General features: G+C 43.4%; 1 protein-coding gene across 1 annotated transcript; it reads left to right on the top strand.

Moving 5' to 3' along the window:
• B3GNT7 (UDP-GlcNAc:betaGal beta-1,3-N-acetylglucosaminyltransferase 7) lies at window positions 1-27,793 on the top strand. Its single transcript, XM_042459300.1, has 2 exons — window positions 1-100; window positions 23,998-27,793. Exons 1-2 carry the CDS (start codon window positions 90-92, stop codon window positions 25,187-25,189), a joined length of 1,203 nt encoding a protein of 400 aa, XP_042315234.1. The 5' UTR covers window positions 1-89; the 3' UTR covers window positions 25,190-27,793.
• The last annotated feature ends 71 nt before the right edge of the window (window positions 27,794-27,864 follow it).

Genomic DNA, 27,864 nt, shown 5'->3' on the forward strand with positions numbered 1-27,864 from the left:
GAAAGAGAGGAGCATCAGACTCTGGGTCCTGAAGCTGAAGGCGAGCGCCAAGCAAGGCGATCCCGGGCTGCTTCTGGGGGGGATCCAGCATGTTCCAGTGGTGAGTGCGCTTTGGTCTCCCCAGCTCTGCATTTTTGGAGAGCTCTCTGGTTGCAGAGTTTGGAAAAGCCTGGCCCTGAATGCTATTGTTCTTTCCTACTAGAGTAGACCTACTGAGACCTTGGGATTTACCTCCTCCGTAGGATGCCGCAGCTCTATTTCTCTGCTTCTGTCCATTTCTGAGTTTGGAAAAAGCCTGGCCCTGAATGCTACTGTTCTTTCCTATCAGAGTAGACCCATTGGGATCTTGAGATTTACCTACTTAGGTCGCAACTCTCATTTCTCTGCTCCTGTCTGTTTCTGAGTTTGGAAAAGTCTGGCCCTCAATGCTGTTGTACTTTCCTACCAGAGTAGACCCATTGAGCCCTTGGGATTTACCTCTTAAGGTTGCAGTTTTCTTTTTTTTGTTATTTCAGAGTTTGGAAACCCTGGCCCTGAAAGGTGTTTCCTTTTCCAACCAGAGTAGACCCATTGAGCCCTTCGGATTTACCTCTGTGTCACTGTTTAGCAATGGAGTCAGTAAACCGACTTTTGGGGGATTTAACCCATTGGATTAGATCTAGTGGCTGAGTGTCTAGGAGTGATATCCCCCCAAAAGTAACTTTTCCAAACTTTGCCTTGAACCCTATTATTTTTTTTTGGGGGGGGGGGCTTCATCCAAACCAAGTGCAAGATTTCATTCTGCAATTGATGGGATTTCTTTGTCATAAAGTTTGCCCCCAAAGGACCACCTGCATTGCCTGCCTCTTCCGACAGCTTGGAAAAGTTACTTTCAAAACCTAGTTCAGCTGCATCCATCATTTTGGAAAAGTTACTTGTACTTCTCCCACTGCCTGAGCATGCTTTGTCCTGGTGCGGATTCTCCAGTTTAACTCAAATTTGAGGATAAAAAGTTATGGCTGATGGGAGTTGTAGTCCAACATATCTGGGGAGTACCAGGTTAGGAAAGGCTGTGTTTCCTATACAGCTTGGTGGGGGGCAAAGTTATTTTGGGGGACTATGACTCCCAGAATCAGCCAGCATGGTCACTGGGATTTGTAGTCCAATATTGGAAGGGCCAGAGTTCAAAACAAGGCACATTTCCCAAGGTCTGTCTGCAGCGATTCTAAAAACAAACCCCAAATATCCCATTTATCAAGTGTCTTCATAGCTGAGTGGGGATTCAAACCCTGGTCTCCAGAGACCAATGCTCAAACCATGCTGCCTCTCTATGGTAGCTATGCTATTAGCTTTTGCAAAAGAAAATATGTTTTAGATTGATGTAGAATCTGCAAAGTCAAAATCAAGCATCCGTAACTATTCACAATTCCTGTAATTTTAGCGATTATTTGCTATTTGAGTTTTCTGTCCAGTTGCATGATTTGCAATTATTAGTTGCCTTCCAACTGCAACCTTGTATGTCCAATTTTTTGGTTATTATTATTATTATTATTAATTATTATTTTATTTATTTATATCCCACCTTCAACCTGGTGTAAGGACTCAAGGCGGCTTACAAAATTTAAAAGGATCGAAGTTAAAACAATACATATAAAGCATAATGCGGGGAACTCAACTGGATAATTTGGGGTAGTAAAATATATAATATTATAAATATTAACTTGTGCATAATTTCTGTGTAATTTGTGGTAGTATGATATATAATATTATATATATAATAAATACAAAGTATAGAAAGACAGTTTTAGAAAGTTAAAAACACGACATCTTAAAATGTTACGTTGCAGAAATAATGCCTGTTTGACACCGATTTAATTGCCAGGGCTCAGTGCTATGGAATCTTGGGATGTGTAGTTTTGTGAGATGTTTAACCTTCTCTGTCAGAGAGCTCTGGGGCCGCAGAAAACTACAAATCCCAGGATTCCATAGTATGGAGCCATGGCAGTTAAAGCGGAATCAAACCGGATTATTTTTGAATGTGGATGCAGAGAAAGCCTTCCTCTCATCATTCCTAATAATTTTTTGAAAAGGAAAATATTGCCCAGCTCTGCTCCTCTGCAATACTTTGGAAGGAAGACCAGGAGGTCAGTTGGGTACTTTGTCTTTGTGTGAAAGCGCATTTTGTCTGTCTGTCTGTCAGGAAATGACTAATGTGCCACAGGGGAGGTTTTTGTAGGATATGAGCCAGTGACTAAGCTTTGGAGCACCTGGGTTACAAACTCTGGTTGCAGCTCCTTATCTCCTTCATACAGAAGTTTTAAAGTTTCGTTTCATGTACTTCCATCTGAGGTTTCCTTTCTTTTCTTCCTTGCAGAAAGTCTTAAGGTAACTTCCCGCGCATGGCATTGAGTTGCATTCGCACTGCGAAAATAACCCGGTTTGATACCACTTTGATCCAAAACACACTGCAGAAATGATATTCTATAACAAGGATATCAGCAATATTTATTCAATGTTCAGTTTCCATTAAAAACAAAGGTATATCATGCAAACTTTGGGCCCAAAGAGACAGGCCAAAATAAAGCTGCTTTGGGTCACTTTGAATGTACACTGTTTAAATGATACACACATCTTAAGAGGCCAGAAGCTGCGCCAAAGTTGCGCTTCCATCCTTAGGACTGGAGCATGGCTTTGGTGTGGCTTCTGGCCTCTTAGGACGCATGCAGCATTTAAACAGCATACCTCCAAAGTGACCTGAAGCAGCTTTATTTTGGCCTGTCTGTTTGGGACCTTTGTCTTGCATAAAGAACCTAAAATGCACACTTAGAGGATGCAACTACAACTTGTTTTTAACATAAATTGAACATTTAAACAAACATTGTTGATACCCTTGTTATAGAATATATTACTTTTACCATTCGTTACCTAACTTCTTTCTTTTTTCGCTAGCACTGAGCCAGGGCAGTTAAAGTGGTCTCAAGATGGATTATTTCTGCAGTGTGTTTTGGACCTTTAACTGCCAATGCTATGCCAAGGCTCAATGCTATGGAATTCTGGGATGTGTAGTTTGCGGTGGCACCAGAGCTGTCTGACGGAGAAGGCTAATGTCTTTCAGAATTACACATCCCGAGGTTCAAAAGTTGTGGCACTTAAATCGGTGTCAAACGGCATGATTTCTGCAGTGCAGATGCAGCCTTAGGCTGAGAGAGTGTGTCTTGCCCCAGGGTCTCCAGTGAGTTTCCATAGCTGAACAAGGATTTGGATCCAGGGCTCCACTCTAGTGCTGTAACCAACTACACACCCCAGAATTCCATGGCATTGAGCCTTGCCAGTTAAAGTGGTATCAAACCAGATTATTTCTGCAGTGTGGATGCATTTCTTCAACTTGTACAAAATATGGCAGCCAGGTTAATTACAGGTTCTCGTCGTACCGATCGCATAACACCGGTTTTGAAATCCCTTCACTGGCTGCCAATTAGTTTCCGGGCAAGGTACAAGGTGTTGGTGATTACCTTCAAAGCCCTACATGGCTTGGGTCCAGAATACTTAAGAGATCGCCTACTTCCATACTGTCCGTCCCGCACTCTAAGGTCCTCGAAGGGGAAGAATCTACTTCAGCCAATAAAATCTAGGCTAAGTTCAGTCACCCAGAGGGCCTTTTCCATCGCAGCTCCGAAGACATGGAATGACCTGCCGAAGGAGATCCGTGACATTTCTACTCTTACAGCCTTTAAGAAGGCTCTTAAGACGGATCTCCTCCGGCAGGCCTTCCCTACCTAGTTCTACTCCCCATTTACTGTGACTTATGTCACTCTGTCCACCAATTCTTCTCTTAAATTTAATGAGAAGAATTAAATTAAAATTAGTTAAAATAAAATCCTTGCCTCAAGAAGAAGAGCCCTCCCTCCAGGACATCATCATCAGACCTGAGAGGGAGTGAAAAAGAGAGGCCCAACTTCCATCAGGCCTAACTGTGAATGTACTCACTTCGCTCTCTTTAATTTTATTGTATTTTATTTATTTATTGTATTGTATTTTCTTTATTTTTACTGTTGTAACCAGCCTGGATTCCTTGTGATTGGGCGGACTATAAATAATAATAATAATAATAATAATAATAATAATAATAATAATAATAATAATAACTATTGATTATTATATTATTATTTATTTTTCTTACATGCACCTCTCTGTATTTGTCCGAACCCTGATTATATATAAAGTCTGGTTATAATGCCTTGTGTTTTTCGCTCTAACCGAGGAGGATTATCAAACAATTGGGAGTCTTTTCTTCACCTGTCAAAGTGGCTTTTCCGAACACGGAAATAATTTCATTTGTTTGCATACTTACTAGGAATCTGATTTGAAATTCTTTTTTAAATGGTTCATCTGAAGTGGAAACCCCCAGCTCTCCGAAAGAGCCATTCATTGAACTTCAGAACTATTGCTTTAACCAAGGTCCAAAACACACTAAAGAAATAATCTGCTTTAATTGCCCTGGGTTAGTGCTAGGGAATTCTGGGAATTGTAGTTTATTGTGTCCCCAGAGTGCTCTGTTTGGCTAAATGTCTCAGAAAACTAGTTCCTAGAATCCCCTAGCATTGAGCCAGGGAAGTTAAAGCAGTCTCAAACTGGATTATTTCTGCAGTGTGTTTTGGTCCCAAGAGTCTGCAAACATCAGATTAAAAAGTGGGCTATGAACTTTTTGGGAAAGTTTTAATTTTTAAAAAATAAATAAATAATATGTGAGTTTCTTCAAATAAGAGATGGCCATTGCAAAGAAGGGAGAGCCAGCGTGGACAGAGTGTTTGTTCGACTCTGGAGACCTGGGTTCAATTTCTGGCTCGGCCATGAAACCCACTGGGCAACCTTGGGCAAGTCACACTCTCTCAGCCTCAGAGGAAGGCAGTAGCAAACCCCCTCTGGACAAATCTTGCCAAGGAAACCCTTTATTAGTGTTACCTTAGGGTTGGAAACATCCTGAAGGGTTGGGAATGCCTTGCAGGGATGGAGAACTCACTCTAGAAGGAAAGGAAAATTCAATAGAGTTTTTATTGAAAGGAAAGCGACGCAGAAGGTCAGTACTTTGGGAGCTCTTTCCAGGGTTGGGGTTTTAAAACCTCCATGGTTTACAATGAATCAGAATTCCACCTTTTCCAAATGCCATGCTCAGCCCTGGATGGTGCAGCTCAGTGAATGCCTCTGACTATATGCAAAGTGCATATTCCTCATAGTATCACACATCCTTCCAAATATGCTCAGGGTTAGTTCCAGAACACACTGCAGAAATAATCCACATTGAGATTGCTTTAATTGCTCTGGCTCAGTGCTAGGGAATCCTGGGAACTAGTTTGTTGTGGCACCAGAGCTCTCTGACAAGAAGGCTTAATGTCTTACAAAACTACAGTTCTCAGAATTCCCCAGCATTGAACCGGGGGGGGGGGGGGCTTTAAAGCGGTCTCAAGGTGGATTATTTCTGCAGGGTGTTTTGGGCCTTAGACAATTTTGCTCATGCTACAATGCAGGTGTTTGTCCCTGGTATTAGAAACAAATTGGTGTGTGCTTCCAATTCTATTGATTGTGAGTTCCTGCATGGCAGGGGTTGGACTGGATGGCCCTTGTGGTCTCTTCCAACTCTATGATTCTATATATATAGAGAGATTTGACATGATATGTTGCAGGAGATGCCACTTCTACCACTATGGCTGAATCTGTGCTGCAAAAATAATCCATTTTGACACCACTTTAACCACCATGGCTCATTGCTATGGAATTCTGGGAACTGTAATTTTGTGAAACATTTAGCCTTCTCTATCAGAGCTCTGGTGCCCCAACGAACTAGAGTTCCCAGAATATCATAGCACTGAGCCAGGGCAGTTAAAGCAGTCCCAAACTGGATTAGTTCTGCAGTGCGGATGCAGGCTTGGACTACTGGAGACAATCCTGCCAAAGTAAGTGTGGGAGACCTCTAATTACTCAAAAGTTGAGAGACTCCAGTTCCCATCATCCCCAGCCAGCATGGTTGTATGTTGAGATGAGAGGAATTTTTTGTTCTGCACCTCTCAGCTAAAACAAAATGCTGGTTTTCATTGGGGCCGACTCCAGGATGCTGCTGCTGCCCTCATTAATATTTTTTTCTTTGTGGATGAAGCATACATTTATTTATTGTTCTCTCCAAAAAGACAGTATTTTCAAATGTTGGCAAGGATTCTGTTAGTTTTAAAACCAGACCTTTCATAGGCATCCTGTACTTCAGGGCAGTGCAGACATTTACAAGAGTCTCTCTGTTTTAATATTCCTCATATACAATGGTTACAGGCATCTCCCTTTAGGTCAGGGATGAACAAAGTGATGGCAGTACAGATTTTTTCAAGACTGCAACTCCCAGCATTCTTAGCTATCCAGGCTAAAGAGGATGGGAGCTATAGTCCAACAACATCTGGAGTGCGATGCTGTCCCCACTCTTGCTTGAGACAGTGATCGGCTCATGAGAAAAGGACAGAACCTAGAAATGTTAAGTTTTTGGACTACAACTCCCAGAATTCCAGTTGGCCATGCTGGCTGGAGGATTCTGGGAGTTGTTGTCCAAAAGAACATTTCTAGGCTGGGGGTGGGGGAGGCATTGGTCAGATTTGCAGATGTCACCAAATTAGGAGGAGTAGAGCTAATGGCCCAGAGCAGTGATGGTGAACCTTTTTGAGGCCGAGTGCCCAAATTGCAACCCAAAACCCACTTATTTACTGCAAAGTGCCATGTCCCTCTGGCTTTCTAGTAACAAACTCTGGCAAACTGTGCTGGGGCGACGGCATGATAGGGGTAAAATTCAAAGTGACCTTAAGAGTTGGGCCAGAACTAACAAAATGAATTTTAATAGGGAGAAATATAGGATACTACATCTGGGCAGTAAAATTGAAATGCTCAGGTATAGGATGAGTGACTCCTGGCTTGATAACAGTTTGTGTGAAAAGGATTTGGGAGTTTGCATGGACCACAAGCTGAACATGAGCCAACAGTGTAATGTGGCAACTAAAAGAAGCCAATATGATCCTAGGCTGTATCAATAGGAATGTAGTGTCTGGATTGAGAGTTGCAATAGTACCACTCTATTCTGCTTTAGTCAGACCTCACCTGGAATAATCCTGTGTCCAGTTCTAGGCACCACAGTTCAAGAAGGATGTTGAGAAATTTTGGAGTGTGTCCAGAGGAGGGTGATCAAAATGGTGAAAGGTCTGGAAACTGTGCGTTATGAGGAGAGACTTAGAGAGCTGGGGATGTTTAGCCTGGAGAAGAGACAGTTAAGAGGTGATATGATAGCCCTATTTAAATATTTGAAGGGATGTCTGAAGGAGCAAGCTTGTTTTCTGCTGCTCCAGAGAATAGAATACAGAGCAATGGATTCAAGCTACAAGAAAAAAGATTCCAGCTCAACATTAGGAGGAACTTCCTGACAGTAAGAGGTGTTCAACAGTGGAACACGCTGCCCCTGGTCTCTGTCTTTAGAGGTTTTTAAGCAGAGGTTGGATGGCCATCGATCAGGGGTGCTTTGATGGTGTATTCCTGCATGGCAGTGGGCTGGACTGCATGGCTCTTGGGGTCTCTTCCAGCTCTGTGATTCATAGGAATGGTGCTGATGGATGAGGCCAAAAAGTCATCAAGCCTAACATTCAGCTTGCCGCAGTGGGCAACCATAAGGAACACCTGGCTTAACTAGACTACATGTGAAAGGAATCTAGGAATCCTATTGGACCAGAAGTTGAACATGAGTCAACGGTGTGATGCTGGGGCTAAAAATGTCAATATGATTCTAGGCTGCATCAACAGAAGTATAGTATCTAGATCAAGAGAAGTAATACTGCCACTCTTTTCTGCTTTGGTCAGGCCTCACCTGGAATATTGCATCCAGTTCTGGGGATCACACCGAGTCTCCTTCTTAGGAGATTTCAGAATAGAAGCTGGATGGCCATCTGTTTGGGTGCTTTGACTGTGTATTCCTCCATTTCAGCGGTTTGGACTGGATGGCCCTTGGGGCTCCTTCCAACTTTATGGTTCTATGAAAGCCTCACTGCGTACCTGCGTAAACCAGCATGTAGGTGCATTTTAATTTAGGCCTTTTGCTTGGGGAGCCATCAAGAAAAACATCTAAAACAGACTCAAACTGTCCTCCTTTTTCACTGTAAGGCTTTGACTGGCCTCCAAACCCCCTGGGTGACCTTGGTAGAGTCACACTCCCAGCCTCAGAAGATGGCAATGACAACCCCCCTCTGAAAAAACATGCCAAGAAAACCCCATGATAGGTTCACCTTAACCATAAGTTGGAAATGACTTGAAGGCACGCAACAACAAAGTGACGCTTCATATGCCAGTGAATTATGTGCCATGGCACAAGAGATGCATTCTATTGACAGTGGTGGAACCAGAGTTGTGCATAAAATGACAGTGTATGTTGTGGTTGTGTTGCACATTGTCACCCTGTCATTGACGGTTGTTCTGTAGTGTTTCTATGCTGGATGGAAGTTGCATAGGGCTGGCATAACGTAACATACACAGTTTTGCACAGTGTATTCTTGTGTGTGATATTTATTCTATGGGATAAATTTATTCTATGGGATATTTATTCTATGGGTTGGATTGCAGCATTTGTGTCTGTTAGCCCTGATAGTAAGAGCTTGTTTGACTATTTAAATGACTCCCTTGAAAGATGGTGGGCTCTCATTCATTGCAGATTTTTAAACATTAAGAATTCCTGCACTGGCAGGGATTTGACTGAACGATCCACTCTGAGCCTATGAACAGGGTTCGGATGGGCAATCCAAAGGCAGATAAAGAGGGATGGGACAAGAGAGAGGCTGCTTCCACACTGCAGAATTAATCCAATTTGAAACCATTGTAACTCCATGGCTCCATGCTGTGGAATCCTGGGATTTGTAGTATGTAGTGGTCTTGCCCTTTCCCTGCTGCTTGACCAAACCATTAGTTGCCCTTTTTATATCCTGCAAATTCAGGACAACCATTGGCATCCTTGACTGGATCCATCCCCTTGCAGTGCTGTTTTCCTCTTTTCTGACCACCTTCCACTTTGCCCAGCATTATCAATGGTGTCTTAAACGTTCATGAGTTCCCTTACCAAAAAACGGTTGGGGCATCATTGCCTGATGTGAAATGTCCATTATCAGTTCGAGGTTGAGACCTAAGGAGTAAAGATATACAACTGAGCATTAAAGTTAGAATCGTCCAATCCATTGTACAGTCAGCCCTCCATATCCACGGATTCTTTTTCCATGGCTTGAAAATATTGAAAAAAGGTATGAATTCCTAACAGCAAACCTTGATTTTGCCATATTATAGAAGGGACAGCATGTTACTGTGCCATTGTATTGAATGGGACTTGCGTATCCATGGATTTTGGTACCCACTGGGGATCCTGGAACCAAACCCCAGCAGGCAGATAGCAAGGGCCCACTGTATTCGCCATCACCATGTGTGGATACGAGAGGTGGACAGTGAAAAAAGTGGATCAGAAGAAAATAAATCCATTTGAGATGTGGCATTGAGAATAGTGCTGAGGACACCATGGATGGCCAAAAGACAAACAAATGGGTTCTTGAACAGATCAAGACCGAACTCTTCCTGGAAGCCAAGATGATTGAAATTGAGGCTTTCCTACTTTGGCCACATCCTGAGAAGGCATGAACCATTAGAAAATTGACAGTGATGCTGGGGAAGGTGGAGGGCAGGAAAAAGAGAGGAAGACCACATGTCAAGTTGGCTAGGAGGTCACGGGTATGAATTTACAGGACCTAAGCAGAGTTGTGGGGGACAAGGGGGTCTTGGGGGGGTCTCATTCACAGGGTTGCCAGTAATTGGGTTCGATTTGGGTCAGTTAGCAACAATAACAATCCACCATCCTCCTCCTGCAATGGCTTACCCACCAGTTCCCAAATGGAAGGCTCATAAGAAGGATGGAGGAGACCCAGTGTTTGCGGCATGTTGCAAAGGGATGTCCAACGTGTGGAACCTATTTGGGGGATAGGTCCCAACAGCAGCTTTGATACCCCTGTTAAAGTTTGGACTCAAACATGGAGTGGATTTACTGCCTTCTTGGCCAATGTGCCATTTTGTGGTTTGGATGTTGGATTTGGGACTCTGGAAAGTGAGGCTGAAATTGCCACTCAGTGGATAACTGACTGAATAAACGTGGACCAGTAATTTCCTCTCAGCCTGAGCTACCTGACAGGGTTGTTGTAAAGGTAAAGCAGGAAGGAGAAGGATGGCGACTGTAACAAATAATAAATGGGAATAATGCATGGCAGGAAGATGAACTGGAAGGCCCTTGAGGTCTCTTCCTAGTCTATGATACCCATGGAGTTTCGAAAGCTTGCAACCAATATATTGTGCATTTTGGTTGGCCAATAAAGGTCGTGCTGATGGATTTTTGTTTGCATTTGTTAAATGGCCAACACAGCTACCCCTGCATGTTTTCTGTATTGTGAGATACCACATTGTAGCTGCAACAGGGGAATCATGGAAAGTGACCTATAGACTGGGATCTCCAACCAAGGTAAAACAATTTTTCTTCTTCTTAAATTTTGACTGAATTCACATGTTTTACCTCTACACCACCAAAATGTTCCTGATGCAAAAACATGGAGACTTCTTGAGGAATTCATTGTTCTCTGCTTACAAAGAGGCCTGTGACCTCACTGGACTGTAGACATATAGCATTGCAAAAGAGGGGTCCCTGGTGAGATGCAGATTTCCTGGACTTTGACAATCTCCCTATTGCAGCATGGCCAGAAGGAGCAGGAACCTGCCTGTAAAAGATATCCTTCCCAACATACCATCTTTACTAAGGACTGAAACAACATGCAGGCATCTGTCTAATATCTCCAATTGTTCCCCCCCCCCCCTCCTGTTTGGTTTGTAACATCTTGCCTGATGAAGAAGCCCATGGAGCTTTGAAAGCTTGCATTAAGTATATTGTGCATTTTGGTTGGCCAATAAAGGTATCACAGATGGATTTTTGTTTGGATTTGTTACGCGGCCAACAGCTACCCCGGCATGTTTTCTATCATTCTACAGCTACAAGGCTTCCTTTTGGTGATTGTGAACCACCTGGAAAAACTGACATAAAAAATCACCTTTCAATCAGTTGGTGACAAAGAGAGAATATAGCAGCCTGCATTCCATTTATTTACATTGCACAGGTTTTAAAAAACATTTGCTTAGGTTTTATTGAAATTGAGAAGCATTTGTGTATCCTTAGCATCCCTTTGTAAGCATCGCAAAAGGTTTAAGAGATTTGTTTTCCTTTTTTATGGCTATGGTTCTCACCCTTATGGTTTGTTTTTTTAAAAAGAGCATCACATATAAAAATGTGTTCATGGTTCTCTTTTGTCGCCCTTTCGAAGGGAAGGAATTGTTCCAGTAAAATCTTCTTTCCATCCTTGACATTTTCATGCGTCCCTTCCCTGCTCTGTTATTGCTGCCTTCCCTTGGGTTGGTTTCTTTGCAGATTTTACAATGAGCAAAGTAGTGTACTAGTACCATTTTTCCCTCCCCGGTTATGATGTCTTTGGTAACCCATGGTCCCGTGGCCCTTATCAAAATCTCAACAAACCAGTCAGTCGTTCTGGTTTTACTGCCTTGGGGCAACACATCATGGACAGGGCTTTTTCTGCATCCTTTCTCTGGAGAGAGTGCATAGCAAAGGCTGCAGTTCAAAAGGAGAAGGTGTATTTTGAACGAAAAGACTGGGCCTATCCCCCACAAATTTCTCCTGGTTTAATGTAGCCATTGTGCTTTTATTGGTACTCCATCACAGGGCTTGCATTTGCTCAGAGGTTGAGCATTAGGGATGGGCAAATTCCTTATCCTCCAACTGATTCATCTACTGCTGTCCCACTTTGCCAGCTGGTGTGAAAGTGTCCCAGTTTCTCTCGCTCTTCCTCCCACTTTCCCTCTTTGGTCCTCAACTTGCTTGAAATGGCTGCAAACTGAGTTCCAGGTGGAAAAAATGGTTTGCTCTTGATCAACTCTGAGTAGAGGAGACAGCAGACTCTTGCTTTTCCCTTGTGCTCTCAAGTCATTTCGGACTTCTGGCAACCCTATGGCAGGCATATCTTTATCTCTTCATTTGTTATCCCTAATAGATACAGTTTAGCTACCAAATATGTACATATTTAATAGAGGATTAAGTAGGTCTCTGCCTGTCAAATCAAGACAATTGGAAGATATGCCAGAGATGAGACCATCAAATAAAGTGTGAAATTGAAGGCTTTCATGGCTGGCATCCATAGATTTTTGTGGGTTTTTCTGGCATCTGAAGATGCCAGTCTCAGCTGCTGGTGAAATGTCAGGAATAAACTCTTCTAGAACATGGCCACATACCCCGAAAAACCCACAAAAATCCATCAAACAAATTGTTCCCTGCAACTTTCAAGGTCCAACACTGTAGAAGTAGAATATTTATTAAAATATGCTTCTTTGCACCACACAGAAATTATGACTGCCTTAATCCTCTATTAAATATTTTCATAATTTCTGTGTGGTGCAAAGAAACATATTTTAATAAGCATTCTACTCGTGGTGCAAATTGCTATGCAGTGTTGGACCTTGAAAGTTTCAGAGAGCAATTTATTTGATGGCCTCATCTCTGGCATGTGCTCCAATTGTCCTGTTTTGACAGGGACCGTCCTGCTTAATCCTCTCTTGTCCCACTTTTTCATTTGCTTTTATAATGTACCACTTTCTCTCCCTCTGCCATATATCCCTTTTTTGTTCTCAGCTTGTTTCAAAAGAGGTTTGCCTTCACTCATCTCAGCAGGAAGAGAAGAAGAGAGGGCAGGATCTTGCCCTTCCCAGGAGCCTCAGGCAAAAGCAAAGTGCTGCAGCATCTCCTAGCTTGTCTTTTCTTCCTCATTAATAATCTTTGCCACTTCTGATGTTGTTTAGTTCTCTTTCTAATTATGAAATTCTGAAGGGCATGCTTTGGTGCAGTTGTAGCCCAGGGCAACACTATGCAAGTTACTAGTTGCAAAGAGCTATTTTTGTTGCTGCATGCCTTTAGGTCATTTCTGACGTATGGAAATCCTAAGGCGAATTTATCATGGGGTTTTCTTGGCCAGATTTGTTCAGAGGAGGTTTGCCATTGCTTTCTCCTGAGGCCGAGAGAGTGTGACTTGCTCAAGGTCACCCAGTGGGTTTCATGTCTGTCCATTTAATATTCCCCTTTTCTCCCAGGGCAGGGGTCAAGCCACCTTCCAGCATGAGTTTTTAAAAATACAGCTAAAGTTCAATCAATCATAATAATAATAATAATAATAATAATAATAATAATAATAATAATAATAATTGCAGTGACCGGGGATGGCATCTCTCCTCTCGTGGCCTGTCTGGAGTCAGTAATGGGCTGAATGAAGGAAAACTGACACAGCTTGAATCCAGAGAAAATGGAAGTACTGGTGATAGGTTCCCCCGGTCCAGGAATGGTGGTGATTCCACCTGTCCTAAACGGGATCACGCTTCCTGTGAAGGACTCGATACGCAGTTTGGGGGTGCTCCTTGACTTGTCGCTTCACCTTACATCTCAGGTGAGTGTGATGGTCAGGAGCACCTGTTATCAGCTTCGGCTGATACGCCAGCTGCACCCCTACCTGGGCCGGGGCGACCTAGAAATGGTGGTACATGCTCTGGTAACCTCTCGCTTGGATTTCTGCAATGCGCTCTACATGGGGCAACCCTTGTACCATACCTGGAAGCTGCAATTAGTACAGAATATGGCAGCAAGGCTGGTCACTAATACATCTAGAACCAGCCATATAACATCAGTCTTAAAAGACCTCCATTGGCTGCCTATTCGCTTCCAGGCGCAATACAAGGTGTTGATTGTTACCTATAAAGCCCTAAATGGCTTGGGCCCAGGGTACTTAGAGGACCGCCTCTCTCCGTACAATCCGCCCCGCACACTCAGATCAACCGGGCAGCAATTGCTAAGGGTTCCAGAGGCCAGATTAGTTGCCACTACTAGGAGGGCCTTTTCCATCTCGGCCCCCAGCCTCTGGAACGCGCTGCCCTTTGAGCTCCGCTCAGCCGCCTCCCTTACTCAGTTTAGGAAGGGGTTAAAACATTCCTATTTGAGCAGGCTTATCCCTGACTCTCTGACCCCTGAAGTATTCTCTCCTCGCCCCCTTCGTCAGCATGTCAGCTGGCATGAATGGTGGTTTTTATTGTTTTTATTGTATAAGGTTTTAATGTTATATTTCTTGTGATTTTATTGTTATGTGGAATGTTGGAAACTGCCTTGGTCTGAGAAAGGCGGTATATAAATAAAATTTTACTTACTTACTACTTACTAATAATAATGATAATTTATATTTCCCCACCTTTCCCTTCCGGATCAAAGCGGGGTTACAACCTGATAAAAACATACAATTATGATGAATAAAATCCATTAAAATACATCATCTCAACAATAATAATATCAGTTAAGACTAGTTTGTCATGATACAGGAGTTTTATAACAGTGGAATTATACAGAATCATCATTAAGGCTAAAAGATAGGTTTTAAACAGGGTTGGATGGATAGGCCTGTGGAAGAAGACTGAAAAAGCAGTTAAATAAAACCAAGCATGGATTTAAGAGTTTACAACCATATTAAACAATTATTATTATTATTATTATTATTATTATTAATTTGTATCCCACTTTCCCCCCAAAACTGGGACTCAAAGCAGCCTATGGTTTAAAAGCACAGTATAGTTAAAAAATCTACAAAACCTACCTTCCCATGAAAGTGTCCAAACTCAGACTAATGGAGAAGATACGGTGTTTCAGACATTGTGGACCTAAGCCATAATTAGTTCCTTTCCCTACATACAAAAGTAGGAATGCCTTGCATGCCAGGTGTAACTTTAGAGAGAGAACTTCATTCTTCTTGCAGCAGAGCTGTAACTTTTATGTCACCTTCATATTTCGTTTACAAATAGTGGTTCAAGTGCTGGCTTGTGGTCTGTTGTGGATGCTGGAGCGATGGTCAAGTGGGTCAGAAGAGAGGGGGAAGTAGTGTCCCATAGGCCAGCATTTGTAATTGCTTTGGTAAGTATTTAGTAACTAAAAGTAACTATTTAGGTATCTTTGAAAAAAATGGCAAATTGTAACTAATTTCTTGTAAAAAATAATTTCTCAAGCTTTTTTGCAGTGGATTATTATCTTTTAGGTACCTTTCGGGGGGGATGGCAGAGTAAGGAATTACTTCTGTAAAAACTGAACGCATAACAGCATCTATTTACTCCTGGGAGGGAGTATATCTATATATCTATATAGTGTGCCCGCATCATACGTGGGCACGCCATACGCAGCTTTCAGCATACGCTGAAAGCTAGGCACTGGAAGAAGCAATGGTGCATACACCTGTGGCACACGCGCCATACCACACTGCAGGCATGAACTCCATTGTTTTCAATGGGGCTCCACCATACGTGGTATTTCCATTATGGGGGGTCTGAAATGGATCCCCCGCGTAAGGGAAGGGCACACTGTATCTTTATGAGCGTTGGTTTAGACAAACATTTATGCTTACATATACATAGAGAGATATGTATAAGTCTCTCTCTCTCTCTCTCTCTCTATATATATATATATATATATATATATATATGGGAAGGGGATGTTTAGTATTGAGAAACTAGGTAACACTGAAGTGCTAAGCACACCTACCAGGGAATAAGCCACATTTCTTGACCTATTATTATAAATATCTGACTGTTTTAGATACCTTTGTAAAAAAAAAAAAGTAAGGAATTACTTCTTTAAAATTAAGGAATTACTACTTTTAGGTATCTTTGCAAATCAGTTTTAACATCTTTTGACAGCCAGCTCCTGGAAAACATGTAAATCTCCCTCTGAAACCAAATCCTAGTTTAGTTCCCAGGTTAAATCAGTGGCATTCTGCAAAGGCATGAACTGCACCCTTTGCTACTATTGCACCAGAGGGAATTCAGTTCTCGATAAGATCGGATAACTTTTTGGCATCCTCATTCCTGTTTACAAAGATACAACTTGTGAGAGAAGGAATATTTGGTTCCCACTTTAGAGGGGAATGCAAAACTAGCTGGACAACTCTTCTGCATCCCCTCAAGACAACGTGATAAACTGCTTTAGCTGAACTTCAGATATGTATCTGCTTTGCATTACTTCAGCGCATTCCTTGTAGAACAAGGATAAGGAACATTTTTGGGCGTTGGGGGCTGAATTCCAGTTTTGGAAGGGTCTCTTTTGTTGCAATGGCCAAGAGGACAGGGTGGGAGCGAGTGAAAATCTGAATGTATGCTTTAGTGTAAGGCTGAAATACCATAAAGGCGCCCGAAGACCTTGTCGGATATTGGAAGCTAAGCAAGGTTAGCCCTGGTGAGTACTTGGATGGGAGACTGCTGACGAAAACCAAGTATTGCAGGATATATTTCAGAGGAAGAAGCTGGCAAAACCAGCTCTGAGATTCCTTGCCTAAGAAAATCCAATAAAATTCATGTGGATGCCATGAGTTAAACAGGTGACTTGAAGGCACATATAGACACACATGTGTTAGAATTTCTAGTCTGGTGAGACACTAGAACTCTTCCTGAACAGAAAAACTCAGGTTTAGATAGCATAGGATTTCATAGCATAGGATGTTCCCCTCATTTATGCAAAGGAGGTGCCACAGGGTTCTGTCCTTGATAGTCAGCATCTTTATCAGTGACCTGGATGAAAGAATAGAAGGCATGCTTATCAAATTTGCAGATTAGCAAATTTGCACCAAATTAGGAGGAGTAGCTAACACCCCAGAGGACAGGATCAAAATTCAAAATGACCTCAAAAGATTACAAATCTGGGCCAAATCTAACAAATTGAATTTCAATCCGGAGAAATGTAACGTACTGCACTTAGGGCAGAAAAATAAAATGCACAGATATAGGATGGGGGACACCTGGCTTAACGAAACTACATGTGAAAGGGATCTAAGAGTCCAAGTAGACCACAAGTTGAACATAAGCCAACATGCTGGGGGAGCTGTGTTGGCCATTTAACAAATGCAAACAAAAATCCATCAGTGATACCTTGCCTGGCCAACCAAAGTGCACAATATACTTGTTGCAAGCTTTTGTAGCTCCATGGGCTTCTTCATCAGGCAAGATGTTATAAACCAAACAAGGGGGTGGGGGAGCGATTGGAGATGTTAGTCAGATGCCTTCATGTTCTTTCAGTCCTTAGTAAAGCTGGTATGATGGGGAGGATATCTTTTGTGCAAGTAGGGTCCTCCTCCTCCTGGCCATGCAGCAATAGGGAGATTGTCAAAGTCCAGGGAATTTAAAGTCTACTGTATTTGCATCTCAAAAGGGACCCCTCATTTGCAATCCAATATGTCTCCATTCTAGTGAGGCCACAGGCCTCTTTGTAGGCAGAGAACTATGCATTCCTCAAGAAGTTTCCATGTTTTTGCATCAGGAACATTTCGGTGGTGTAGAGGTAAAACATACGAAGTCAATCCAAATGAGCCAACAGTGTGACTCCAGAAAATAAGATCTGGAGCAATCGATTCAAACTGCAGGAAAAGTGATTTCATCTAAATGTTAGAAGGAACTTTCTGATAGTAAGAGCTGTCAGACAGTGGAAGAACCTCCCTTGGAGTGTTATGGAGTCTCCCCCTTTGCAGGTTGTTAAACAAAGGTTGGATGACCGTCTGTTGGGGACTAGAGGAGGGTTTTCCTGGCCGTAAGTCGGAAAAAACTTAAAGGCACACAACAACAACAAAAAACCTTCTCTTAAACTATTTATTCATCAATCTAAAAGAAAATATTCTGCCGTGGCATCTTTTTGCATTTTTTGGAGGGGGAGGCTTTGGGGGAAAATGGAGATAATTCAATTTCTCCCTGTTTTATTTTGGTATTTCCCCATCACAAAATGGACTTCTAATCCGGACTCCACACTGTGCCCTTGTTCAGTTTGAGAAGAGCATCAAAGAATCTCTGATGAAGACTTTCCCTCCCTCATTTCGGCTTTTTCAGAGAAGGGGGCAATGTGTTTTGGAGAGCTCAAGGCTGGGATGGTTGGCTTGCAAACAGACCACCTTCTATTTAGGGAAGGCCCCTTCGACAAACAGAGAACTGACTGCTGTCTGCCTTCTCTCTCTTTTTGGTTTTTCTTTTTGCTGGTTGCAAAAGGATGGAGCCAAACCAGGTGACTGGAATGCAAGGAGGGATTTGGAAATGGGACGCAGTGGGGGTAGCTAGCGGAAATGAGACACCGCCGGGGTAGGACTTTCAGCTTTGCAAATGGAATAAATTTCCTGCCGCTAATGCGGCAGGAAAGGAGAGAAAGTTTGCAATGTCTCATTCAAGAGTTTGGGACGCTAAGGCTGCATCCTCACTGCAGAAATAATCCAGTTTGACATCACTTTACCTGTCATGGCTCATTGTTTTGGAATCCTAGGATTTGTAATTTTGAGAGACATGGAGCCTTCTCTGTCAGAGAGCTCTGGTGCCACAGAAATCACAGTTCTCAGGATTCCAGAGGATAGAGCCGTGGCAATTAAAGCGGCATCAAGCTGGGTTATTTTTGCAGTGCGGACGCAGCCCAAGTGTCTGTAGGTGTTTCCAATGGAAATTTTCTTCTCTATGGGCTTCATTTCTAAATGTAAAACCTCTACATCTACATGGAAATGGCAATTTAAAGTTGACTGTGGATAATGTCCTTCTAATCCTAGTGCTTATAATAGTGGTTCCCAAACTTTGGTCCTCCGGATGTTTTGGCCTTCAGCTTCCAGAATTCCAGACCGTTGGCCAAGCTGGCTGGGGTTTCTGGGAGTTGAAGTCCAAAACACCTGGAGTGCCAAAGTTTAGGAACCACTGTCTTATAGGTTCCAGAGGGAGGAAAAATGCTCTGCACATGCTCACTTGCATCCTGTTCTTTATTGCATCTGCATTGTAGAAATATTGCAATTTGACGCCGCTTAAACTGCTGTGGCTCAATGCTATAGAATTCTGGGATTTGCAATTTTTGAGATATTTAGCCTTCTCCCTCAGAGTTCTGGTGCTAATAACAAACTACAGATCCTAGGGTTGCATAGCATGCAGCTGTGACAATTAAAGTGGTATCAAACTGCATCATTTCTCCTAGCATCCCCAATCATTGATGAGGAAAGCTGGGAGTCCCTGGCCAACCACATCTGGAAAGACTGTTTTTGACCCTTGGGTTGAGTTGGACGGACTCAAAATGGGGATAGTTTGTTGGAACATACTTTTGTTTGCCTCCCTAGCCTTGGAAAAAATACTTTTCTGGACCACAGCTGTCAGAATCTCCCAGCCAGCATGGCCAGCACTCTGGGGATTCTGGAAGGTGTCATCCCACCCAGGACATTTCCCAAGCTTTCTGTACATGCCCCATCCTCCTCTCTGCTGCTTCATCAAGGTGCAAGTCTGCTCAGGAATAAGCTTAACCAGGAAAATATTCCCAATAAAGAGCCCACTGTTTTGAAACTTCACACATTGGCTCCAGAGGCATTGAAACTTTCTGGAGTGAGTCTCCACCTTGTCTGCTCAGAAAACCCTACACGTTTATAGGACCATAAAATCTACATAGGTACAAAGGAGGGCTGAAATTCTCTATCAGCTCCAACTGGACCTCCATATCCACAGATTCAATCATCCACAGCTTGGAAATACTTTAAAAATATATAAATTCCACAAAGCTGGCTTTGATTTTGCCCTTGTATAAGGGACACTGTTGAATTCACCGTATTGAATGGGACTTGAGCATCCATGGACTTTGGTATCCATGTGGAATCCTGGAACCAAACCCTAGCAGATACCAAGTGCCCATTGTACTTAACCACTATAGTTATGTCATGTCTTCCAGCCCAATCCCAGTTTTTCTTTTTATCAGGCAGCAGCCGCTACATAAAAAAGAGCTTTATTCTCTTGACTCAGTCACAGCTCCCTGATGATCCCCCCTGTTGCAATGCGGATCTCCATTGCAACGGGAAGAAGCAGGGCCCCTGTTGCAATTTCCCCTTGCACTGGAGATTGCTCCTACAAAGATGGAGGAGAAAGTTACTCAGTTGCATCCCAATTGATGGGGAACAGACCCTTTTTGCTTGCAGTGCCTGCTGTTGGCTAAGTAGGGATTGCAGCACTATCATTGTCCCTCTGTATCTCCTAAACTGGTGAAGACATCAGGATTGGTACTACCGACCAGTCACAAATCCATAATTCATGGGCTGCATCTGTCCTGCAGAAATAGCACAGTTTGACACCGCTTTAACTGCAGTGGTGAAATGCTATGGAATTCTGGGATTTGTAGTTTTTTGAGCTATTTAGCCTTCTCAGAGAGCTTTTGTGGCACAACAAACTGCAAATACTATGATTCCATAGCATTAAGCCATGGCAATTAAAATGGTGTCAAATTGCATTATTTCTAGAGTGGAGATGCCACCTAGGTTGTGCATTCGTCACTATTTTAGTGGATTCTGGACAGGTGAAAATGTTTTTAAGGTGCAGGTGCTCAACTTTAGCATTCAGGTTGTTATTAGCTTCACCTCCTTGCAGGGAGAAATTAATTTCCCCATCTATTAGCTCTGAAGCTTCTTTAAATATGAATATTCTTGCAAGAACAACGTGAACTCATAAGTGCCTTCTATATGTTCAGTGTCACTTAGGAGATTATCACATGGGGTTATAAAACAGGTGAAAAACAGGATGTGCCCATCATTATAGTTTCATCATGAGAAAATGTTCATACGACGTCGTGCTCATCCAGTACTTTCTTGAATAACCTGGAATTGTCCCATAACTTCTTATTAACAAGGAAAACCCATTAATGGTTTACCAGCAGTGCTTCATTTGTGCTATACTGGAGAGTTTTTTGTGCTAGGATCATTTTCGGAGTAGATTTCTGTCTTATTTTGAGGTGTACAGTACTATTTTATTTGAACTGGATATGTATCATATAGTTAAATATTGGCGCGTTACAGACTGCCCCTTTGGGGTGGCCTGTAGGCGTGCCTTTCTCTGGTGTATTGGGGCCTCAGTGGTCAGAACGGCAGCCACTGAGGCCCCGATCTGCCGCTTTCCGGGCCGCGGGGAAGCGCCAAAAGGCCACTTCCCCGCAGCCTGGAAAGGGGTGTCCTTGGGGTTTCAAGCCCCAAGGACACCCCGCGGCAGTGGTGAGGAGGAGAAAGGGGCCACTTGGCCCCTTTCTCCCTTGCGTTGCTGGGTGCAGCTGTCTGAAGGCTGCGCCCAGCGACGCAAACCAGAAATGAGCTCCGAAACGGAGCTCCTTCCTGCTCCGCACAAAGGGCGCATTAAGCGCCCTCGCGTGGAGCGACGTCACATCCGCGACGTCCCGTATAGAGGTGGCACGGTCATGACGTCATCATGACGGCCCCCATGTGGAAGGGGTGCCACCATTTTGTACGGACTCAGTCTGTACTAGTGTTAGGGGGTACGGAAGCACCGCCCCTTCCTAACCCTAGTACGGGCTGAGTCCGTACTTAAAGGCCCGTTTGTAACAGGCCATCGAAACTTTAAATTTGTTCTGCTTGGGACAGAATCATATTTGTTGGAGATGGCACATTAGCCTAATAATGCATGAAACATCAAATCACGATATACTAATGATACAGCAGTATGATTGCCTTTTGTATGTACAATGTGACTGCATTTTTGTTCCACTTTTATTTCGTTGTTATAGGGCGATTTTGCAATCGTGTGGAACTATAGATCACTGTAGTGCTATGCTTCCACTATCTTCCAATAGCATGATTGTTGTGGAATTGGTCGTAGTGTAGTAATCTCTTTACTCTTAAGTAAGTGTGTATTGACTAGCTTATAGGCAGCCTGTGTGATTCCTGGGAGAGCTCAACATGGAATCATAGAATTGTAGAGTTGAAAAGGATCACAAAACCAAGCCCCCTGCCATATAGTGGTTTGGGCATTGGATTATGGCTGTCTACCAAATCCAACCCAGAGACATAGGTCCATGTTAATATGGTATCACTATGGCTTAGTGGCATGGAGCATTATCAGGGGTAGACAACTGCATGGATGGACCAAGAATCAATCCCTTCCTCCAAACCTCCTCCTATGGGTCACAACAAGCCCAAATATTCATTTTCCTCTGCAGCCCTTAGAATCACAGAGTTGGGAGAGGCCCCAAGGGCCACCCAGTCCAACCCTCTGCCATGCAGGAACTCACAGTCAAAGCACTCCTGACAGATGGCTGTCCAGCCTCTGTTTTAAGACCTCCAAAGGAGGAGGCTTTTCTCCAAGGGAACGTCTTTCAACATCAAACAGGCCTTACTGTCAGTAAGTTCCTCCTAATTTTTAGGTGGAATCTCTTTTCCTGCAGCTTGAATCCATTGATACAGGTCCTGTTCTCTGGAGCAGCAGAAAGCAAGCTTGCTCCACCCTCAATGTGACACCCCTTAAAATATTTAAACAGGGCTATCATATCACCTCTTAACTGTCTCTTTTCCAGACTAAACATACCCGGTTCCCTAAGTCTCTCCTCATAAGACATGGTTTCTAGACCCTTCACCGTTTTAGTCGCCCTCCTTTGGACACATGGCTCCAGTTTCTCAACATCCTTTTTGAATTGTGGCACCCAGAACTGGACATAGGATTATTCCAGGTGGGGTCTGACCAAAGCAGAATATAGTGGCACTATTACTTCTCTTGATCTAGACACTATACTTTTATTGATGCAACCTAAAATTGCATTGGCCTTTTTAGCTGCCGCATCACACTGTTGACTCATGTTAAACTTGTGGTCTACTTGGACTCCTAGATCCTTTTCAGATGTAGTCTGCTTAAGCCAGGTGTCTGCCATCCTATACCTATGCATTTCATTTTTCCTACCTAAGTGCAGTATTTTACATTTCTTCCTATTGAAGTTCATTTTCTTGTCAATATGACATCCCTTTAAATCAGGGGTAGGCAACCCTTTTGAGCCGGGGGCTGGGTTGCTGTCCCTCAGACAACTGGGGGGGCCGAAGCCAAAAAAACAAATAATTAAATAATTTAAAAAATTAATTAAATAAATAAACCAGGACAAATGTAGGACAAAATTTTCAAATGGAGGGCACTTTTTAAATAAAAAATGGAGGACACGTGAAAAAATTTGCTGATTTTTTAAAAAATGTTAAGATAAATGCATGCTTCTGAGGCTTCTATAGACAATTGCCCCACCATGCCCCTTGTGTGAGACGCCAAAGGCCCCGGCGGCAATTGGCGGCAGGACCGGGCTGGGGCCAGCCCCAAGGCCTCGCCGGGCCGCATCCGGCCTGCAGGCCGCAGGTTGCCTACCCCTGCTTTAAATATTTAAACAGGACTATCATATCATATCTTGTCTGTCTCTTCTCCAGGGTAAACATACCCAGCTCCCTAAGACTTTCCTCATAAGGCACGGTTTCTTCTTCAGACAGGAACAGGAATTGTAAGTGTCTCTATTCTTGTCACCATTTTGAGAGTGATGTCAGAAGTAAACTGGAAATACTGAAGATAGTATGAGGTTCTGGTGTACTTTTGGGGGTGCATTTCAAGTGTTTTGAGGGAGCTTTCTCAGCAATTTTAGAGCAAAATTGGCCCAGAAATGGTGCCAAAAATTTTAAAAGGTGTTTTTTTTTTTTTTTTTTTTTTTTGGGCATGCTTGGTTTAGGTAGAATGACCATACATCCTTTTCCAGAACATGTCCTTCATTTCAGCTTTCTGTCCAGGATGAATTCCAAAATGTCTTCCGGTTCGAGCATGTCTAAGAAGGAACAATTTATATTTATATGAGTGTTTTTGGCATTCTTTTTTCTTGAATACCTACATCATGTGGTGCCTTGTCTTCCCTTGGAGTTATGATATCTGGTCATTCTGGCTTGAGGGGACTGTGGGAGTCTTCAAAGGACAGAAATGTGAGGTCCAAGGCCCAAATGCAGCCTGGGGGTCACATCTTGCCCATGTCTGTGTAACATCTCTTTTCCTTTTCTCCTTTCCTAGGAAGAAGACTGTCTACAAAAGTGTCCTCCTCTCCTTTGCATTGGTGGTTGCGGTAACGGTGTTGCAGCGAGGCATGACTCCTACGCAATTCTTTCAAGGCCAGCCACCGAAGGAACTTATTTCCCAGGAGCCCATAAAAGCCCAGAAGAGAGACGGGGTCATCTCTGCCGCCAACAATTTCTGGAAGAAAGAGAACCCCGTGACCAAGGCTGAGGAAGTGACGGAGAAGCAGCTGACCTCATGGGACATCACCACCATCAACTGCACGGCCAACATGAATTTCACCAAAGACGATTGGTTCAAAGGGCTGGAACCCAACTTCCGGCAATTCCTCCTCTACCGCCATTGCCGGTATTTCCCCATGCTCATCAATCACCCAGAGAAATGCGGCGAAGACATCTACCTCCTGATAGTGGTGAAGTCCATCATCACGCAGCATGACCGCCGGGAGGCCATCCGCAGGACTTGGGGTCAAGAGAAAGAGCTGGACGGCAAGAAGATTCGGACTCTCTTTCTTCTGGGCATTGCTTCCAAAGAAGAGGAGAGGGCCAACTATCAAAAATTGCTGGAATATGAGAACTACATCTACAAGGACATCTTACAGTGGGACTTCTTGGACAGTTTCTTCAACCTCACCCTCAAGGAAGTCCATTTCCTCAAGTGGTTCAACATCTACTGTGACAACGTTCGGTATGTTTTCAAGGGGGACGACGATGTCTTTGTGAACCCCAACAACATTGTGGAGTACCTGCAGGACCAGAAGAAAAGCAACCTGTTCGTGGGCGACGTTCTCTTCAAAGCCCGACCGATCCGCAAGAAGGAGAACAAGTACTACATTCCCAGCGCCCTGTACAACAAGAGCAACTACCCGGCCTATGCTGGCGGTGGGGGTTTTGTGATGGATGGCCCACTGGCCAAGAAGCTTCACAAAGCCTCGGAGACCCTGGAGCTGTATCCCATCGACGATGTGTTCCTGGGCATGTGTTTAGAGGTCCTCAAAGTGACGCCCGTGGCACATGCTGGCTTCAAGACGTTTGGCATTGTGAAAAACAAGAATAGCAAGCTGAACAAGGAGCCTTGTTTTTACCAAAGCATGTTGGTGGTTCATAAACTCCTCCCGGCAGAGCTGCTGGTCATGTGGGATTTGGTCCATAGTAACTTAACCTGCTCCAGAAAACTTCAGATCCTTTAGCCCCCCATCATCTAGGTCCCAGGAGAAAACTTAAAAGAGAAAGAAATGGGGTATTAAAACTCGCGGAACCTTTCTTCCACCAGTGTGGAGGAAGAGAGGAGAAAAACCACGTGGACCAGGGGCATTGTTGGAGGAGAGAGGCTCTAGAAAGCTGTCTCTGTATTTTATTTGTTCCTCTTTGGGTGGGATTTTGGAAGAAGAGACAAAGATGGATGAAATCGCAAAGGGGCGACTGGCAAGTGTGGGGAACTGGACACTTGGGAGAAGCCATGAAGATTTGGCCTCCCATTTTCTTTACATGAAGGAATGGTCACTACAGTGAGCTGGAAGAAGCCGAGCAAATTGGCCCACTTTTTGTTGTTGTTGCTCTTCTGTGGTGTATTTTTCAGCTGAGGGCTGGCCCCAAAGCTCAGATACTTTGTGTGTGTGCATTTATTTCCACACGAGTGTGTCTGTGTGTGAGAGAGGTGTTCAGCAGAAACTGAAGCATGAACACTCGGAGATTGAGATCCTGTCTGCTGTTGTGGGGTGTGACATTCCATCAGCGCGTTTACATAAAAGACTTGGAACAACGGAGGTTGTGGCAGTTGTTGTTCCAGGTTGTAAGATGATGACCTTTAAGCCGGCATGTTGTGCTGTAGGATGAAGGGGAACAGTTTGCATACACAAGTGTGTAAAAGGTACAGCCACCAGCATAATCTGGCCAAAGACTTCACTATTGTTTTTCTCCCCTTCCTCCATTGTTGTCTCTGCTCTGTGTGTGTGTGTGTGTGTGTGTGTGTGTGTGTGTGTGTGTGTGTATTTCTCATCCTTTGGTTCTCTAGCTCTTTTGGACTTCGACTCCCAGAACCCTCAGCCCAGCATGTCCAGTAGTGAGGGATCCTAGGAGTTGAAGTCCAAAACACAGAGGACCAAAGATGGAGAACTATGGGTGTAGAGGACCAAAGATGGAGAACCATGGGTGTATAGCACTCTGTATAGGACAGATCCCTTTTTTCCATCCCTTTTTAGCCGAGTTGATCTCCTTCATCCATCCCGCTCTTAGCTGAGCCAGATTTATGATTTCCCTTGTCCTGTCTGCAGACTGAAATCATTTTTGTTTTTTAAATGGACAATGTATGTTGTTGTGCCGGACTATGTTTCTGTTACATTTTTCTGTAGCAATGTAACTTTAGCTCCTTTGGGTGAAAGAGAGGGTGGAAATTGTCAGAATAGGCCCAAAATGGTCAGAATATACTTCCTCTAATTGGCTGCTATTCTAGGTGTTTTGGACAATGGCTTGCATAATCCCCAGACAGCATGACCTTTGAAGTGGTGGGAGTTGTAGTCCGACACAGCTAGAGGGTGTCAGATTGGGGAAATGGCAGTTTCACCTATGAATGGCTATTTAATTTGAGTTTTGTTGAATTTTGCCAAAGAAACTGAGATAAAAAAGGAGAATAATTTCATATAGATGCTATGCCATCTGTGCCCAGCTTGTGGTCTCTTCTCATTTTAATCGCTCGGATTAATTGCTTCTCCATTAGACTGTAGGGGTAGATTTACTGGTGTCTTTGGGCATTACTTCTTTAACAGAAAATTTGGTACTAGAGGCAGAAGTAACATGGAAAGAATAGAGTCCTATAGTACAAGAAACAACAGGCCAACATGTTTCCGCAGGCTTCTTATTTAAAACTGACAACATGCACAAATGAAATCAATCAACCAGGAAAAGCAAGCCTTGCATAAGGAAACAGAAAAAGTGCTTTGAACCTTCTAGAGATCTCTTGAAAGCATCTTCCAAGGTGCCTCCAGAGATGCCCTTTTCTTTCAGGAGTCTCCACTTTTCTTACAATCCACTTGGCTGGCTGAAAGAATAGATTTATGGAGGTAGAATTCAGAGAGACATAGTGTAGTTGGTCTGCGATATCTTGCACTGGAGGAAGTAGACCAAGGGCTGATCTACACAATTAAAATACTCTTCATTCCAGTCGAATAGAATGCATCCAGCCACACCCGATTTTCAGGAGGTCAGGCTTTTTGCAGGGAGCCCCTGAAAAACTCCTTAAACTCCACAGAAAAAGGCTTTACAGTTTTTAACCAGAGTCTCTGCAGAAATCCATAGCAATGTGCATTATTGCACATGTGGCTGTCCATTTCCTTTGCATGAATTTGGATGGCTGCACATTTTTGGCAGAAAGAGTATGAAGAGACGCAAATAAATGCAAACTTGCAGAGAACAGTGAAGACATTTAACAGTCAGTGCGAATGTGCATCAATCCAAGCAGTTTGCATAGCCCCAAGTCTACAAAAGCTTGTGCTGCAACAATAACTTTTGCTCAGTTAGTCTTAAAGATGCTACAAGATCCCTTTGCAAACTACTAGATTTATGCTTTTTTAAAACACACTGGGGATAGGTAACTGGTTAGGCAGGCTTATGTACTCTTTCCCCTTTGCTCCGTTTTGCTCTTCTTTGCTTTGTGACGGATTCTGTAGGCAGTTGGTGTTTACCTTACTGTCGCAAGTAGGCACACACACTGCTACAAAAGGAATGGATAAAATATAGTCGTGAGAACCAGCATATAGGTTTGAGCATTGGACTATGACTCTGGAGACCAGGGTTCGATTCCCAGCTCGGCCATTAAATCCAGTAGGTGACTTTGGGCAAGTCACCTTGTCCCAGCCTCAGGGAAAGG

Source organism: Sceloporus undulatus, chromosome 3, assembly GCF_019175285.1.
Source record: "Sceloporus undulatus isolate JIND9_A2432 ecotype Alabama chromosome 3, SceUnd_v1.1, whole genome shotgun sequence".
In the NCBI taxonomy this organism is placed as follows: domain Eukaryota; kingdom Metazoa; phylum Chordata; class Lepidosauria; order Squamata; family Phrynosomatidae; genus Sceloporus; species Sceloporus undulatus.